At 48.9% G+C, this 13,414-nt stretch overlaps 2 protein-coding genes across 3 annotated transcripts in view; one reads left to right on the forward strand and one right to left on the reverse strand.

The window, feature by feature from the left end:
• Nucleotides 1-13,414, forward strand: part of ST3GAL2 (ST3 beta-galactoside alpha-2,3-sialyltransferase 2) — a 51,381-nt gene that overhangs the window by 20,666 nt on the left and 17,301 nt on the right. The gene's annotated exons all lie outside the window — the stretch shown is intronic.
• LOC138846804 (large ribosomal subunit protein uL23-like) lies at nt 4,337-4,858 on the reverse strand. Its single transcript, XM_070063580.1, has one exon. The coding sequence runs from the start codon at nt 4,850-4,852 to the stop codon at nt 4,382-4,384; it is 471 nt and encodes a 156-aa protein (XP_069919681.1). The 5' UTR covers nt 4,853-4,858; the 3' UTR covers nt 4,337-4,381.

The raw sequence follows: 13,414 nt of genomic DNA on the forward strand, positions 1-13,414 counted from the left end.
TCAGTATAGGATCTTAAATAAATGTGGGCCACATTTGGCTTCTGATCCAAATTAGTTCATAATCCCAGGAGGGTGGCAGATCATGAGCAGTGAGGCTTGGGAGATCCTGGTTTGTGGGTCTCTGAAATGCTATCGTTGTTATGAAACCTGACTGTGACCCCATGAATAGGGGTGCCCCATTTCTTTTTCTTTTTCTTTTTCTTTTTCTTTCTTTCTTTCTTTTTTTTTTTTTTTTTTTTTTTTGACAGGCGGAGTGGACAGTGAAAGAGACAGAAAGGTCTTCCTTTGCCGTTGGTTCACCCTCCAATGGCCGCCGCGGCCAGCGTGCTGTAGCCGGCGCACCGCGCTGATCCGATGGCAGGAGCCAGGTACTTATCCTGGTCTCCCATGGGGTGCAGGGCCCAAGCACCTGGGCCATCCTCCACTGCACTCCCGGGCCACAGCAGAGAGCTGGCCTGGAAGAGGGGCAACCGGGACAGAATCCGGTGCCCCCACCGGGACTAGAACCCGGTGTGCCGGGGCCGCAAGGCAGAGGATTAGCCTAGTGAGCCGTGGCGCCGGCTGGGTGCCCCATTTCATACACTATTTTTTTTAAAGCTTTATTTATTTGAGGCAGAATGAGAGGGTGGGAAAGAGAGAGAGACATATCTTCCATCCACTATTTCTCTCCCAAAATACCTACAACAATAGGGGCTGGGTCAGGCTGAAGCCAGGATCCAGGAACTCCATCTGGGTCCTCTACATGGTAGCAGGAACTCAAGTACGTGAGCCATCAGCCACTGCCTTCCCAGGCGTCTTGGCAGGGAGCTGGGTCAGTAGTGGAGCCTTCAGGACTTGAACCCGCATTTTGATTTGGGATGTGAACATCTCAGGCAATGGCTTAACCTACTGTGCTGCAATGCCCAACCACCCATCCCATGTACTTATTTATTTATTTAAAGATTTATTTAGTTATTTCACAGGCAGTTACAGAGATTAGGTCTTCCATCCACCGGCTCACTCCCCAAATGGCCACAACAGCCAGATTATTTATTTATTTATCTATTTATTTTAAGATTTATTTTATTTATTTGAAAGAGTTACAGAGAGAGATAGACAGAGACACAGGTCTTCCAACCACTGGTTCACTCCCCAAATGGCCGCAATGGCCAGAGCTGAGCTGATCCGAAGCCAGGAGCCAGGTGTTTCTTCCAGGTCTCCCATGTGGGTACAGGGGCCCAACGACTTGGGCCATCCTCTGCTGCTTTCCCAAGCACATTAGCAGGGAGCTGGATCAGAAGTGGACCAGCAGAGACTCAAGCCGGTGTCCAAACGGGATGCTGGTGTTGCAGGCCAGGGCTTTAACCTAATGCGCTACAGCGCTGGCCCCAGACTATTTATTTTTTTAAAAGACCTGTGGAGAGGGGGAGAGAGAGAGAGAGAGAGAGAGAGAGAGAGAGATAGTTAGAGATCTTTCATTTGCTGATTCACTCCCCAGATAGCTGGAGCCAAGAGCCAGCTCCCAGTCTCCCATATGGGTAGCAGCGGTCCAAGTAGTTGGGCCATCTTCCAGTGCTTTCTCAGTCCATTAGCAGGGAGCTGGATAGGAAGTGGATCAGCCAGGACATGAACTGACACCCATATGGGATGCTGATATCACAAGGGGCAGCTTTACTGGGTATGCCACAATGCTAGCCCCTCATATACTTTTTTTTTTTTAAAGTTTATTTATTTGTTTGAAAGGCAGAATGAGAGAGGGAGAGAAAGGGAAAGAGAGGAAAAGGAAGAGGGAGAGAGAGGGAGAGGGAGGGAAGGAGGGAGGGAGGGAGGGAGGGAGAGAGAGAGAGAGAGAGAGAGATCTTCCATCCATTGCTTCATTTTCCAAATGTCTGCAATGGCCAAGACTGGTCCATTGTGATGCAAGGATCTCAGAACTCCATCCAGAAGTGGCCTGAGCCGTCTTCTGTTGCTTTCCCAGGAACGTTAGGAAACTGGATAGATTTGAAAGGGAATAGTGGGTATGCTAGCAGTGAAGGCAAAAAGGAGTGAGGGCAGATCCTTCATGATATATTAGCAGCTGCAAGGAAGAGGTAACAAAGATCAGAGAGGCAAGAAAGTGATCACAGCCGGCGCCGCGGCTCAATAGGCTAATCCTCCACTTAGCGGCGCTGGCACACTGGGTTCTAGTCCCGGTCGGGGCGCCGGATTCTGTCCTGGTTGCCCCTCTTCCAGGCCAGCTCTCTGCTGTGGCCCGAGAGTGCAGTGGAGGATGGCCCAAGTACTTGGGCCCTGCACCCCATGGGAGACCAGGAGAAGCACCTGGCTCCTGCCTTCGGATCAGCGCGGTGCGCCGGCCGCAGCGCGCCAGCCATGGCGGTGATCACAATGACTTTGACGTCAGAGGTGATTGGCAGTAATAGAGATAATCCAAGAGAACCAAGATGTTGTCTTTTTTTTTTAAATAATTTTTTTAGATTTATTTATTTATTTGAAAGAGAGAGGGAGGAAAAGAAAGATCTTTTCATCCACTGGTTCACTCTCGAAGTGGCCACAACAGCCTGGGCTGGGCCAGGCTGAAGCCAGGCTCTTAGACCACCATCTGCATCTCCCACATGGGTGGCAGATGCCCAAGCACTCGGGCCGTCTTCAGCTACTTTCCTAGGTACCTTAGCAGGGAACTGTATTGGAAGTGAATCAGCTGAAACTCCAGTGTTTCAGGTTTTCAGCCAGTGTTGCAGGTGGAGACTCAACTCCCTGCACTGGCCCCTGGGTATCCTCTTTTGACTGGTGAAAAATCTTGGCCTTGTTGGTTGCAGCCTGGACTGGAATTTGGCTCTTAAATCTACCACTCAGTTGATGTACATTGAAACTTTAGGCTGATTGTTGGGGGAGGGCCAGGGACTTGAAGAGAATCAGATGGGCCTATCATCAAGTGTGTCCATCTGGCCAGCAATGCATTTCTCACTAGCCACGTGAAAGACTGAATGGGTCAGGTGGTATGGAAGAGGGCTGGCAGCTGACAGTGCCCTCATCAGTGAAAGCGTGCTCAGACTACATCTGAGTGAGTGATCCTGTTTGTGGAACAACACACCCCAGCCCCCGCCCACCCCAGTGTGGACTAGAATGAAGGCAGGGGTGGGGAAGGGAGAATAGTTTTCGTTGGGTCTTTTGCTCAGCTTGCCCCAGGGTATCTCAGTCTGCTTCCTTTGGTGTGCTGGCTGGAGATCAGAGATGGTTTGATATCCCTTCCCAAGAGACTGGTATTGGCAGGGATCCCCAGGGCCCTGGTACGAACAGTTTAATCCAGTGGCGCTGTAAATTTATACTCTAAACACATAGCAGTAATACATGAAAAGATAACATTCTAAAAATAGCCGTGCACTCCTCCCCTCCACCCCACACAATAATAAACATCCTTGTGGATGAGAAGTGGAGCAGGAACACGAGGATGACAGCAGGGCGAAAGCTGCAGGCCTGCTGGGCTGTGCCTCTGAGAGCAGAAGTCTGGGGTAACAGCGCTCTCGGGTGCTCCACCAGAGGCTTGGGAGTAGAGCCAGTGTGTGCCTTGAACCCGCTGCCTGAAAGTAGGCTGGAAAGGGTTGCCACTGACCATTTCCTGGGGCTGAGGCTTATTTTAGCGATGGTTACAGCTCAGACCCAAGCTGAGCTGCTGCCGCAAAATTTGATTCTAGACCAGGATCTCAAGGAGACACCGTGAGTTTAAACCCTTCAATGGGGAGAGAAAATGAAATGCAAAAGTTAAGATGAGCTTGTGTTTGAGTTCTGTAACAGATGAAGAAAACCAGTGGAAGCAAAGAATCAATAAAAGAATTTACCTCAGAAGAAATGAAAGTAACAGAGCAACAAGTAAGTAGGTTTAGGACCTTCAGCTAGATAAGGGAACACTACATACATTACAGGAAGAAGAGACTGTGAAGCAAATGTGTTTATTAAAGAGTAGCTATTAAAAATTCTGGAGGGGCCATTGTTGTAACGCAGTGGGTCTAACTGCCATTTGCTACACCGGCATCCCGTACTGGAGTGCCAGCTTGAGTCTTGGCTGCTGCATTTCAGATCCAGCTCCCTGTTAATATACCTGGGAAGGCAATGAAAGGTGATGCAGGTAATTGGGCCCCTGCCACCCACATAGGAGACCCAGATGGAGTTCCTGGGTCCTGGTCCAACCCTGGCTGTAGCGTGCCTTTGGGGACTGAACAAGCAAATGGAAGAGCTCTGTCTTTGTCTCTCTTCCCTCTGTCCCTCTCGCCTTCTCCATTGCTCTGCCTTTCAAATAAATAAATAAGTCTCTTTTTTGAAGGTTTATTTATTTATTTACTTAATTTACTTATTTATTTTATATGGTGAAAAAACATATATTTAGAATTAGCCAGCTGGACTCCGTTCAGATGATCCCAATTTTGTTGGCAACGTCCAGAGCATCACAGTCAGGAGCCAGCCGCACACACGCCTTCTTCTCTCCGTCAGGGCTGATCAGGGTGTTGACTTTGGCCACATCAATGTCATAGAGTTTCTTCACAGCTTGTTTGATCTGGTGCTTGTTGGCCTTGACATCCACAATGAACACCAGTGTGGTGTTGTGTTCTATCTTCTTCATGGCCGACTCCGTGGTCAGGGGGAACTTGATGATGGCAGAGTGGTCAAGCTTGTTTCTCCTGGGGGCGCTCTTCTGAGGGTATTTGGGCTGCCGTCGGAGGCGTAGCGTCTTGGGCCGCCGGAAGGTGGGGGACATGCGGATCTTCTTCTTCTTGTGGCTGTGGACGCCTTTCGGCACTGCCTTCTTGGCCTTCAAGGCCTTCGCTTTGGCTTCAACTTGAGGAGGGGCAGGAGCTTCCTTCTTCGCCTTCGGCGCCATCTTGGTGAAAAGGGTACTTAATTTATTTTTAAAAGATTTATTGATTTATTTATTTGAAAGAGTTACACAGAGAGAGGAGAGAGAGAGAGAGAGAGAGGTCTTCCATCCACTGGTTCACTCCCCAGATGGCCGCAATGGCCGGAGTTGCACCGATCTGAAGCCAGGAGCCAGGAGCTTCTTCCGGGTCTCCTGTGCGGGTGCAGGGACCCAAGGACTTGGGCCATCTTCCACCGCTTTCCCAGGCCATAGCAGAGAGCTGGATCAGAAGTGGAGCAGCCGGGTCTCAAACTGGCGCCCATATGGGATGCCAGCGCTTCAGGCCAGGGCAGTGACCCGCTGCACCACCGTGCCAGCCCCTATTTATTTATTTTTAAAGTCAGAGTTACAGAGAGAGAGAGAAAAGAGTGATAGAGAGAGGAGAAATATCTTCTGTTTACTGGTTCGCTCCCCAGATGGCTGCAACAGCCAGCACTGGGCCAAGTTGACAGGAGCCAGGAGCTTCCTCTGTATATCTCACGTGGGTGGCCTGAGCCCAAACACTTGGGCCATCTTTCGCTGCTTTTTCCAGGCCATTAGCAAGGAGTTGGGTTAGAAGTGGATCAGCTAGGACTTGAACCGACGTCCATGTGGGATGCCGGCATCATAGGCAGTGGCTTCTGCCTGCTATGCCACAATGCCAGCCGCAGTAGATCTTTTTTTAAAAAAGAAAATCTTAGGGTTGGCGCTGTGTAGTGGGTAAAGCTACCACTTACAGTGCTGGCATCTCATATGTGCGCCCTTTCGAGTCCTGGCTGCTCCACTTCCTATCCAGCTCCCTGCTAATGCATCTGGGAAAGCAGTGGAAGATGGCCCAGGTCCTTGAGCCCCTATATCCACATGGGAGACCCAGAAGAAGCTCCTGGCTCCTGGCTTTGGATCAACCCAGCTCTGGCCATTGTGGCGATTTGGGGAGCAAACCAGTGGATGGAATATCTCTTTCCTTCTCTCTGTAACTCTGCCTTTCAAATAAATAAATGTTTATTTTTTAAAAAAGGAAGATATCCCCAAATTCTAGAAATGAAAAATAGTATCATTAGAATTTGAAATGATAATTGTAGGTTAGACACAGGGAATTCATGAACTTGGCAGATAATACTGAGGGATTCACCTGGAAAGCAGCACACAGCAGGAGGACAGAATGAGAGCCTGTAGCGTGTGTCTGGTAGGGATTCCAGAGAGAGATAAGGCAAGGCAAAGGAATAACATGGAAAAACTAATGGCTCAGAATTTCAGACTTGAAGGAAAAGCACAAACATCACACAGAATCAATAATTTGTCACTAGATAGACTGTAGTAAAACTGCAGACAAGAATAAAGAGAATGAATGGTAAAGACTGCCGAGGGAAAGAATTCCAAGGAAGTTGAACTGACATACAACGTTTCATAGACATTAGATGGCAGAAAAGAATAGAGTGAGAGACCAGGCTGGAGTTCCTGAATCCTGGCTTCAGCTTAGCCTACCCCTGACTGTTTCCTACGTTTGGGGAGTCAATTGGTGAATGGAAGATGTCTCTTTTTCTCTGTCTCTCTCTTTCATGATGCTTTTTGAATAAATAAATAAATCTTTTTATTTTGAAAAGAGACAAGACTGCAAATTGATTAGATACAATAAAGACTTACTTTAAAAAATCTTGGAAAAAAAGTCAAGGCTTGCCGGGGTTGCCTGTAATCTCCTGGGGACTGGGTCCTTGCTTGCCTGTACAAGGTAGGATGATTTTGGCAGGAAAAGAAGAGAGAATGGCTGCCACAATGGCAAACCACACAAACAAAATTCAGTATCTAATTGGACTTTTAATGTTAAGAAAAGGAAAGCTGGAATTGGTAACCATATACTCAAGGAAGAATAAGGTAAAGAAGGAAACCGTGCCACGTCTCTGCCTTGCTCAAGATAATGGTACTCCTGAAAACCGTAGACCTCATCAGGTAAAGGTCTGTTTGGCAGTCACTTAAGATAATCACTGAAAGAAGGAAAACACCATCTCCAAACCAGGCGGGGGAAAGAGGGGTAATGGTCGAGCTAATGCGTCAGTCCAACAAAAGTCAGGAAAAGAAACTGAAGAGAAAGAAGTGAGAACACGAAGCTAGTAAGGGCAGACCAAATGTGTGAGTGTGGTGGATTAAACTCGTGTATTTAGAACAGTAGACCATCAGATCAGATACAAAGCAAAGAATGGTCTGGCGGATGGGAAGAATTGGCCCACAGGAAACAGGACTGCACCAGCACCTGGAGCCCCGTGGGCTTCACCCCACAGGTGTTCTGTGGTGCAGAGCAATTCTGTTCCTTGGCCCAGTTTTCCTCCTGTCTCCTGAACTCTGTCTGGGCTGTCTGCCAGCCTACTGAGATAACCTTGTTTTTCTAGACTTTACTTCCTGCCTCAATGTAAATATGCAGAGCAAATTACTGGACTACACACACACATGCACACACACTCATCCCACGTGGCAGCTCCTGGAGGGAGCAGGCCTGGGGCAGGGCAGGTTGTTGTCCTGAAGGAACACGTGTCCCAGCCTCCCCTCTCCTTCCCCTCTCCATGCCTCAGGGCCCAAGCACGGCTCCCCTTCCAGGCAGTTTTTTTAGGGTGCGGCACTGATCCTCTTGCAAGGTAGACAGTTTATTTCTCTAGAACTCAACTGAAAGTTAGAGTTCTAATCTTAGGTTTCCAGAAAAGTGTCAGCTCCTGCCTTCTGGTGTTCTGGTTGCCCACTCTGGGCAGCACCAGAAGTACCAGAGCTGAGACTTCAGGGCAGGTATTAAGTAAGGCTGGGTGCCCTGCAGGAGGCTGGCGCTCTGTGGTGTAGACACAGCCTGAGTCACTAGGATGGCCCTGAGAGGCCCATGCCTGAGGCTGGAGTGTCGCAATGTGGGATGTTGCAATGCTATGACTCCAGCTAACCAAGCCTGAGGGAGGGGATGAAGCCAGTCTGAGACCAATCAAGGACGTGCCTCACTGGGCGTTAGGGGTGTATAAGGGATGAGCTTTCTGTCTCTTCCCCTGGATAATGACCGACCCCCAGGGCTGCTCTGTGGTTGCCTAATGCTGGAGGCAGAGAGAGCATCAGGCTGCTGCGTTGCCAGGGATCAGAGGGACCCTTTCGATGGGCGTCCCCTAGTCAGTGGGAACAGCTTGTTTGGAAGGCAGTGGGCCAGCGGAAGGAGCACTAGATTTGGAGTCTTCAGACCTGGCTTGGCTTTAAAGCATTTTCACTTCCGCCTGGCTGACCTTGTCAGTCTGTGGACTCCTGAGAAGACCCGGGGAGGGGCTCAAAAATGCTCAGAGACTCAAAAGTAACTGAGTAATCGGCGTTAACTGTGTGTGGTTGGGAACAAGGCTGTGGGATGCCCCCTCAGCTGTGTGTGAGTGGGTGAGTGGGTGGAAAGAGGTGTGCCATCAGTCTTTTTTTTTTTTTTTGGACAGGCAGAGTTAGACAGTGAAAGAGAGAGCGAAAAAGGTCTTCCTTCCCTTGGTTCACCCCCCAAATGGCCACTACCTGGTCTTCCATGCAGGTGCAGGGCCCAAGCACTTGGGCCATCCTCCACTGCCTTCCTGGGCCACAACAGAGAGCTGGACTGGAAGAGGGGCAACCGGGACTAGAACCCGGCGCCCCAACCCAGCACCCCAACGGGGACTAGAACCTGGCGTGCCGGCGCCGCAGGCGGAGGATTAGTCTAGTGAGCTGCGCCATCAGTTTTGAGCTGGGCTTTTTTCCTGCTCCCAGAGGCAAGCAGCCCCCACCTCCCCATCCTCAGCACCTTCTGTTGACATTTCTCTGCCTGCCAAAAAGGTTGTGTTCACCTGTGCTGGCCTAAGGCGGTGCTATCCTGTGCTTCATTGGGTTAATTCGATGGCTGGTCTCCTGGGATCTGACCAGGCACGCCTCTGCCAGTCTCCAAAACAGTCCCTACTTCTCATTCGACTGCTCCTTCCCTCTAGCTGCAGGGTGGTAAGGGCCCACTCTGAGCTCCGATTGGTTCCTGGTATGGGTGGACGTTGCCCAAGTGTCTCCCTCTGACTGGTGGACGGCTCGGTGAAGAAGGGGGACATAGCCTCATTCACGCCTCAAGGCCCCTGCTGCCCCTGACCTTCTGATTCTTGGCTGCCCGTTTCTTTTCAGCCTCAGCGTCTTGAGGTGGACCAGCCATTCAGGGGACGTTTGTTGTTACGTAATCTCCCCAAGTTTGCGAAATATGACTCGAAGCTTCTTATAGGACCAGAGCCTTATCTTGCCACATTTCCCTGCGTACAGGTTTTGCGTGGACATAGGTGTGCATTTCTCTTGGGTGTTTGCCCAGAAGTGGGATTTCTGAGTCCTGTGGTAACTGTGTTCAACCTTTTGAGAAACTGCTAGGATGTTTGACAAAGTGACTGCACCATTTCACATTCCCACCGGTGACCAGAGTGTGTGAGGACTACAGTTCTCTGTATCTTTAGTAGTGCTTGTTGTCATTTGTCCTGGTGGGTGGGAAGTGGTATCTTGTGCTAGTTTCAATTTGCATTTCCCTGCGCACTAATGCTGTCCAGCCTCTTTACTGGGTCTGGTGCTGTGGTGTAGTGGGTAAAGCTGCTGCCTGCAGTGCCAACAACCCATATGGGTGACAGTTCAAGACTGGCTGCTCTGCTTCTGATCCAGCTCTCTGCTGTGGCCTGGGAAACAGTGGAAGATGGCCCAAATCCTTGGGCCCCTGCACCCACATGGGAGACTTGGAAGAAGCTCCTGGCTCCTGGCTCCAGATTGGTGCAGCTCCAGCCATTGTGGCCAACTAGGGAGTGAACCAGCAGATGAATCTCCTGTTGTCTCTCAGCCTCTGCCTCTCTTTAACTCTGTATTTCAAATAAATAAATAAATAAATATTTTAAAAATTTATTTATTTATTTGAAAGTCAGAGTTACACAGAAAGAGAAGGAGAGCCAGAGGCAGAGGGAGATAGTGAGAGAGAGAGAGATAGCTTCCATCCTCTGGCCTAGTACCCAAATGGCCACAATGGCTGGATATGGGCCAGGCAGGAGCCAGGAGCCAGGAGCTTCTTCCAGGTCCCCCACGTGGGTGCAAGGGCCCAAGTACTTGGGCCATCTTCCGGTGCCTTCCCAGGTGCATTAGCAGGAAGCTGAATTGGAAGTCGAGTAGCCAGGACTCAAACCAGTGCCCTTATGGGATGCTGACACTGCAGGCAGAGACTTAACCTTCTGAGCCACAGCACTGGGCCATGTCCAGTCTCATTTCGTTCGCTATTGGCCCTCCGACCTTCACCTTACCTCTGCAGTATCCATTGTGAAGGGCACCACTGACTTCCATCCTGTGGTCGGTGCGAAGTCCAGCAAGATTTGACAGTGTGCGCTCCTCCTCCTTTCTGGGAACCTTTCTCCTGGCTTCCCAGACGCGGAGCTGGTTTCCCTGGCCTCACCGCCTGTTTCTCCCCTGACTGTTTGTTTGCCAGCTTCTCTTTTAGACATCAGGATGTCCCAGGCTCTGTCCGAGGCCTCCTTCTCTCATCTCTCTCTCCTTTGTTCCTGCCTGTAGTTTTAAAAATGAACTGTGCTCTGCTGACTCTCAGCTGTGTCCCTCCAGCTCTGCTCTCACCCGTGCTTCAGACATATGTGTCTTCCTCCTGTTGTCAAAAAGGCATCTTAAATTTACCCTGTCACACACAACACTCCTGGTTTTTCCAGCAGACCTCGGTAATTTACGGTCTTTTCTGTGTGCACTTCCTCCCCCACGTTGCTCAGGCCACGGCCCGGGTCTCCCTGGTTCCTGTCTTCCTCTCCCCCTTATCCCACCTCCTCTGTCCACCCCATCAGGTAAATCCTGTAGAATATTTACCAACACTTCCCACCCCCCACCCCTGTGATACTGCCATCTCCCTTTGGTTGCACACAGCAGGTAGAGTAGTCCTGCAAGAAGACATGTGAAATTCATCATCACACCTTCCAAGTAGTATATGTCATACATGTCCTTTCTCTCTCTCTCTCTCTCTCTCCCTTTTTAGATTTATATTTATTTATTTGAAAGGCAGCATGACACAGAGAGAGGGAGAGACAGAGAAAGAGATCTTATTTCACTCCCCAAATGACCACAAAGGTCGGGGCTGGGCCAGGTTAAAGCCAAGAGCCAGGAACTTCACCAGGTCTGCGACATGGTGAAGACAAGGGTCCAAGTACTTGGGCCGTCTTCCACTGCCGTCCCAGGAACATCAGAGCAGGGATCTGGATTGGAAGCAGAGCAGCCAGCACTTGAACCAGTTGGGATGCCAACTTTGCAGGCAGTGCCTTAACCTGCTATGCCACAACACCAGTCCCCATATATGTTCTGTTTAAAGAATAAATGGGGGGACTGGCACCGTGGTGCAGTAGGTTAATCCTCCGCCTGCGGCACCGCCATCCCATATGGGCGCCAGTTCTAGTCCCGGTTGCTCCTTTTCCAATCCAGCTCTCTTCTGTGGCCTGGGAAAGCAGTAGAAGATGGCCCAAGTCCTTGGGCCCCTGCACCCACGTGGGAGACCAGGAAGAAGCACCTGGCTCCTGGCTTTGGATTGGTGCAGCTCCGGCCATTGTGGCCATTTGGGGGAGTGAACCAACGGAAGGAAGACCTTTCTTTCTATTTCTCTCTCTCTGTCTTGTCTGTAACTCTACCTCTGAAATAAATAAATAAAATCTTTAAAAAATTAAAGAATAAACATGGATTCAGGGTAAGTATTCTCTGGCATTCCCAAAGCCCATGGAGGTCCCTCCTGGGCTCCTCAGGAATCTCCTGAATTTTTGATTGTTTTATGGATTTTCCCTATTGTTTTGTTATCTGTATGTAAAGGTGTATACAATGTCGTGCTCAGGTTTGCATTTTTTTAAGCTTTTTATGGATTCATGCTTTGGGCTTTCATTCATGAATTACTCTTTTTGTTCAATATGCTAATTTTTTGGTCATTCATCCCTATTGGTGTCTAAAACTGCAGTGCATTCATTTTTCCATGTGGCAATAGTGTATTGCAATTTATCCATTTTATTCCGATGGACCTTTGCGTTTCGAGTTTTCAGCTATTCCATTCTTGTACGTTTCTCCTGGTACACATTTATGTTCATATGTACCTGGTAATTGACATTCTTAGAGTCTATTACACACCTACTTACCTGAATGCCTAAAATTAAAAAGATTGAGACTCTTAAGGACGTGTAGTAAATAGAACTGTCATGCACCACTGGTGGGAACGTAAAATGCTGCATCCACGTGGGAAAAGCATTTGATAATTTCTAGTAAAGTTCAACATACATCTATCTACCATGTGGCCCAGCAATTTCACTCCCAGGTGTTTATTCAAGAGAAATGAGAATGTGAGTCCACAAAAAAGACTTTGTACAAGAATTTCATGGCAGTTTGACTAATAATGACTAAGAACTGGAAACAACGCAAATGTCCCACTGTAGAAAAAATAACAAAACTACTGATGCATACACCATGAACAAATCTCCATACCATTATGCTGAGCAGAAAGAATCTGACACACAGAGGGCCATAATGCATAGTTCCACTCTGCGAAGATCCAGCTTCTAGTGACAGAAGTCAGAAAAGTGAACCGACAAGAAGGGAAGTTTCTGGGATGGTGGAAGTAATCTGCATTTTAAATTGGTTAATCACTCTGGTTATGCACATGTGACTTTCATCAGGCCTAGCCCTGAAATATTTTTGCACTTCATTATATTTGAATAAAACTTTTACAAAATAATTGCATTATCCCCCTGGGGTGAGAGTTTCCTAAGTGAGATTGAACACTGTACTCAGCATTGTTGTTGGGGTTCAACTTAAGCTTTCTTTCTTTTTTTTTTTTTAAGATTTATTTATTATTTGGCCGGCGCCGTGGCTCACTAGGCTAATCCTCCACCTGCGGCGCCGGCACCCCAGATTCTAGTCCTGGTTGGGGCACCAGTTCTGTCCCGGTTGCTCCTCTTCAGTCCAGCTCTCTGCTGTGGCCCAGGAGTGCAGTGGAGGATGGCCCAAGTGCTTGGGCCCTGCACTCCATGGGAGACCAGGATAAGTACCTGGCTCCTGGCTTCGGATCAGCGCAGCACGCCAGCTGCAATGCATTGGCCGTAGCGGCCACCTAGGGGGTGAACCAACGGAAAAGGAAGACCTTTCTCTCTCTCTCTCTAACTCTGCCTGTCAAAAAATTAAAAAAAAAAAATTTTTTTTTAAAGATTTATTTATTATTTAAGAGTCAGAATTGCATAGAGAGAAGGAGAGACAGAGAGAGAGGTATCTTCCATCCACTGTTTCACTCTCCAGATGGCTGCAACAGCTTAAGCTGAGCCAAGCCAAAGCCTGGAGCCAGGAGTTTCTTCCAGGCCTCCCACATGGATGGCAGGGTCCAAGCATTTAGACTGTCTCCTGCTGTTTTTCAGAGGCCATTAGCAAGGAGCTGGATCAGAAGTAGAGCAGCCAGGACCTGAACCATCAACCATATGCAATGCTGGTGTCAGGGGTGTGGCTTTACCAGCTTCGCCATGATGCCCACTCCAAGCTTCTTCTTTTTTTTTTTTT

This window comes from Oryctolagus cuniculus, chromosome 18 (genome assembly GCF_964237555.1).
Source record: "Oryctolagus cuniculus chromosome 18, mOryCun1.1, whole genome shotgun sequence".
Taxonomy (NCBI): domain Eukaryota; kingdom Metazoa; phylum Chordata; class Mammalia; order Lagomorpha; family Leporidae; genus Oryctolagus; species Oryctolagus cuniculus.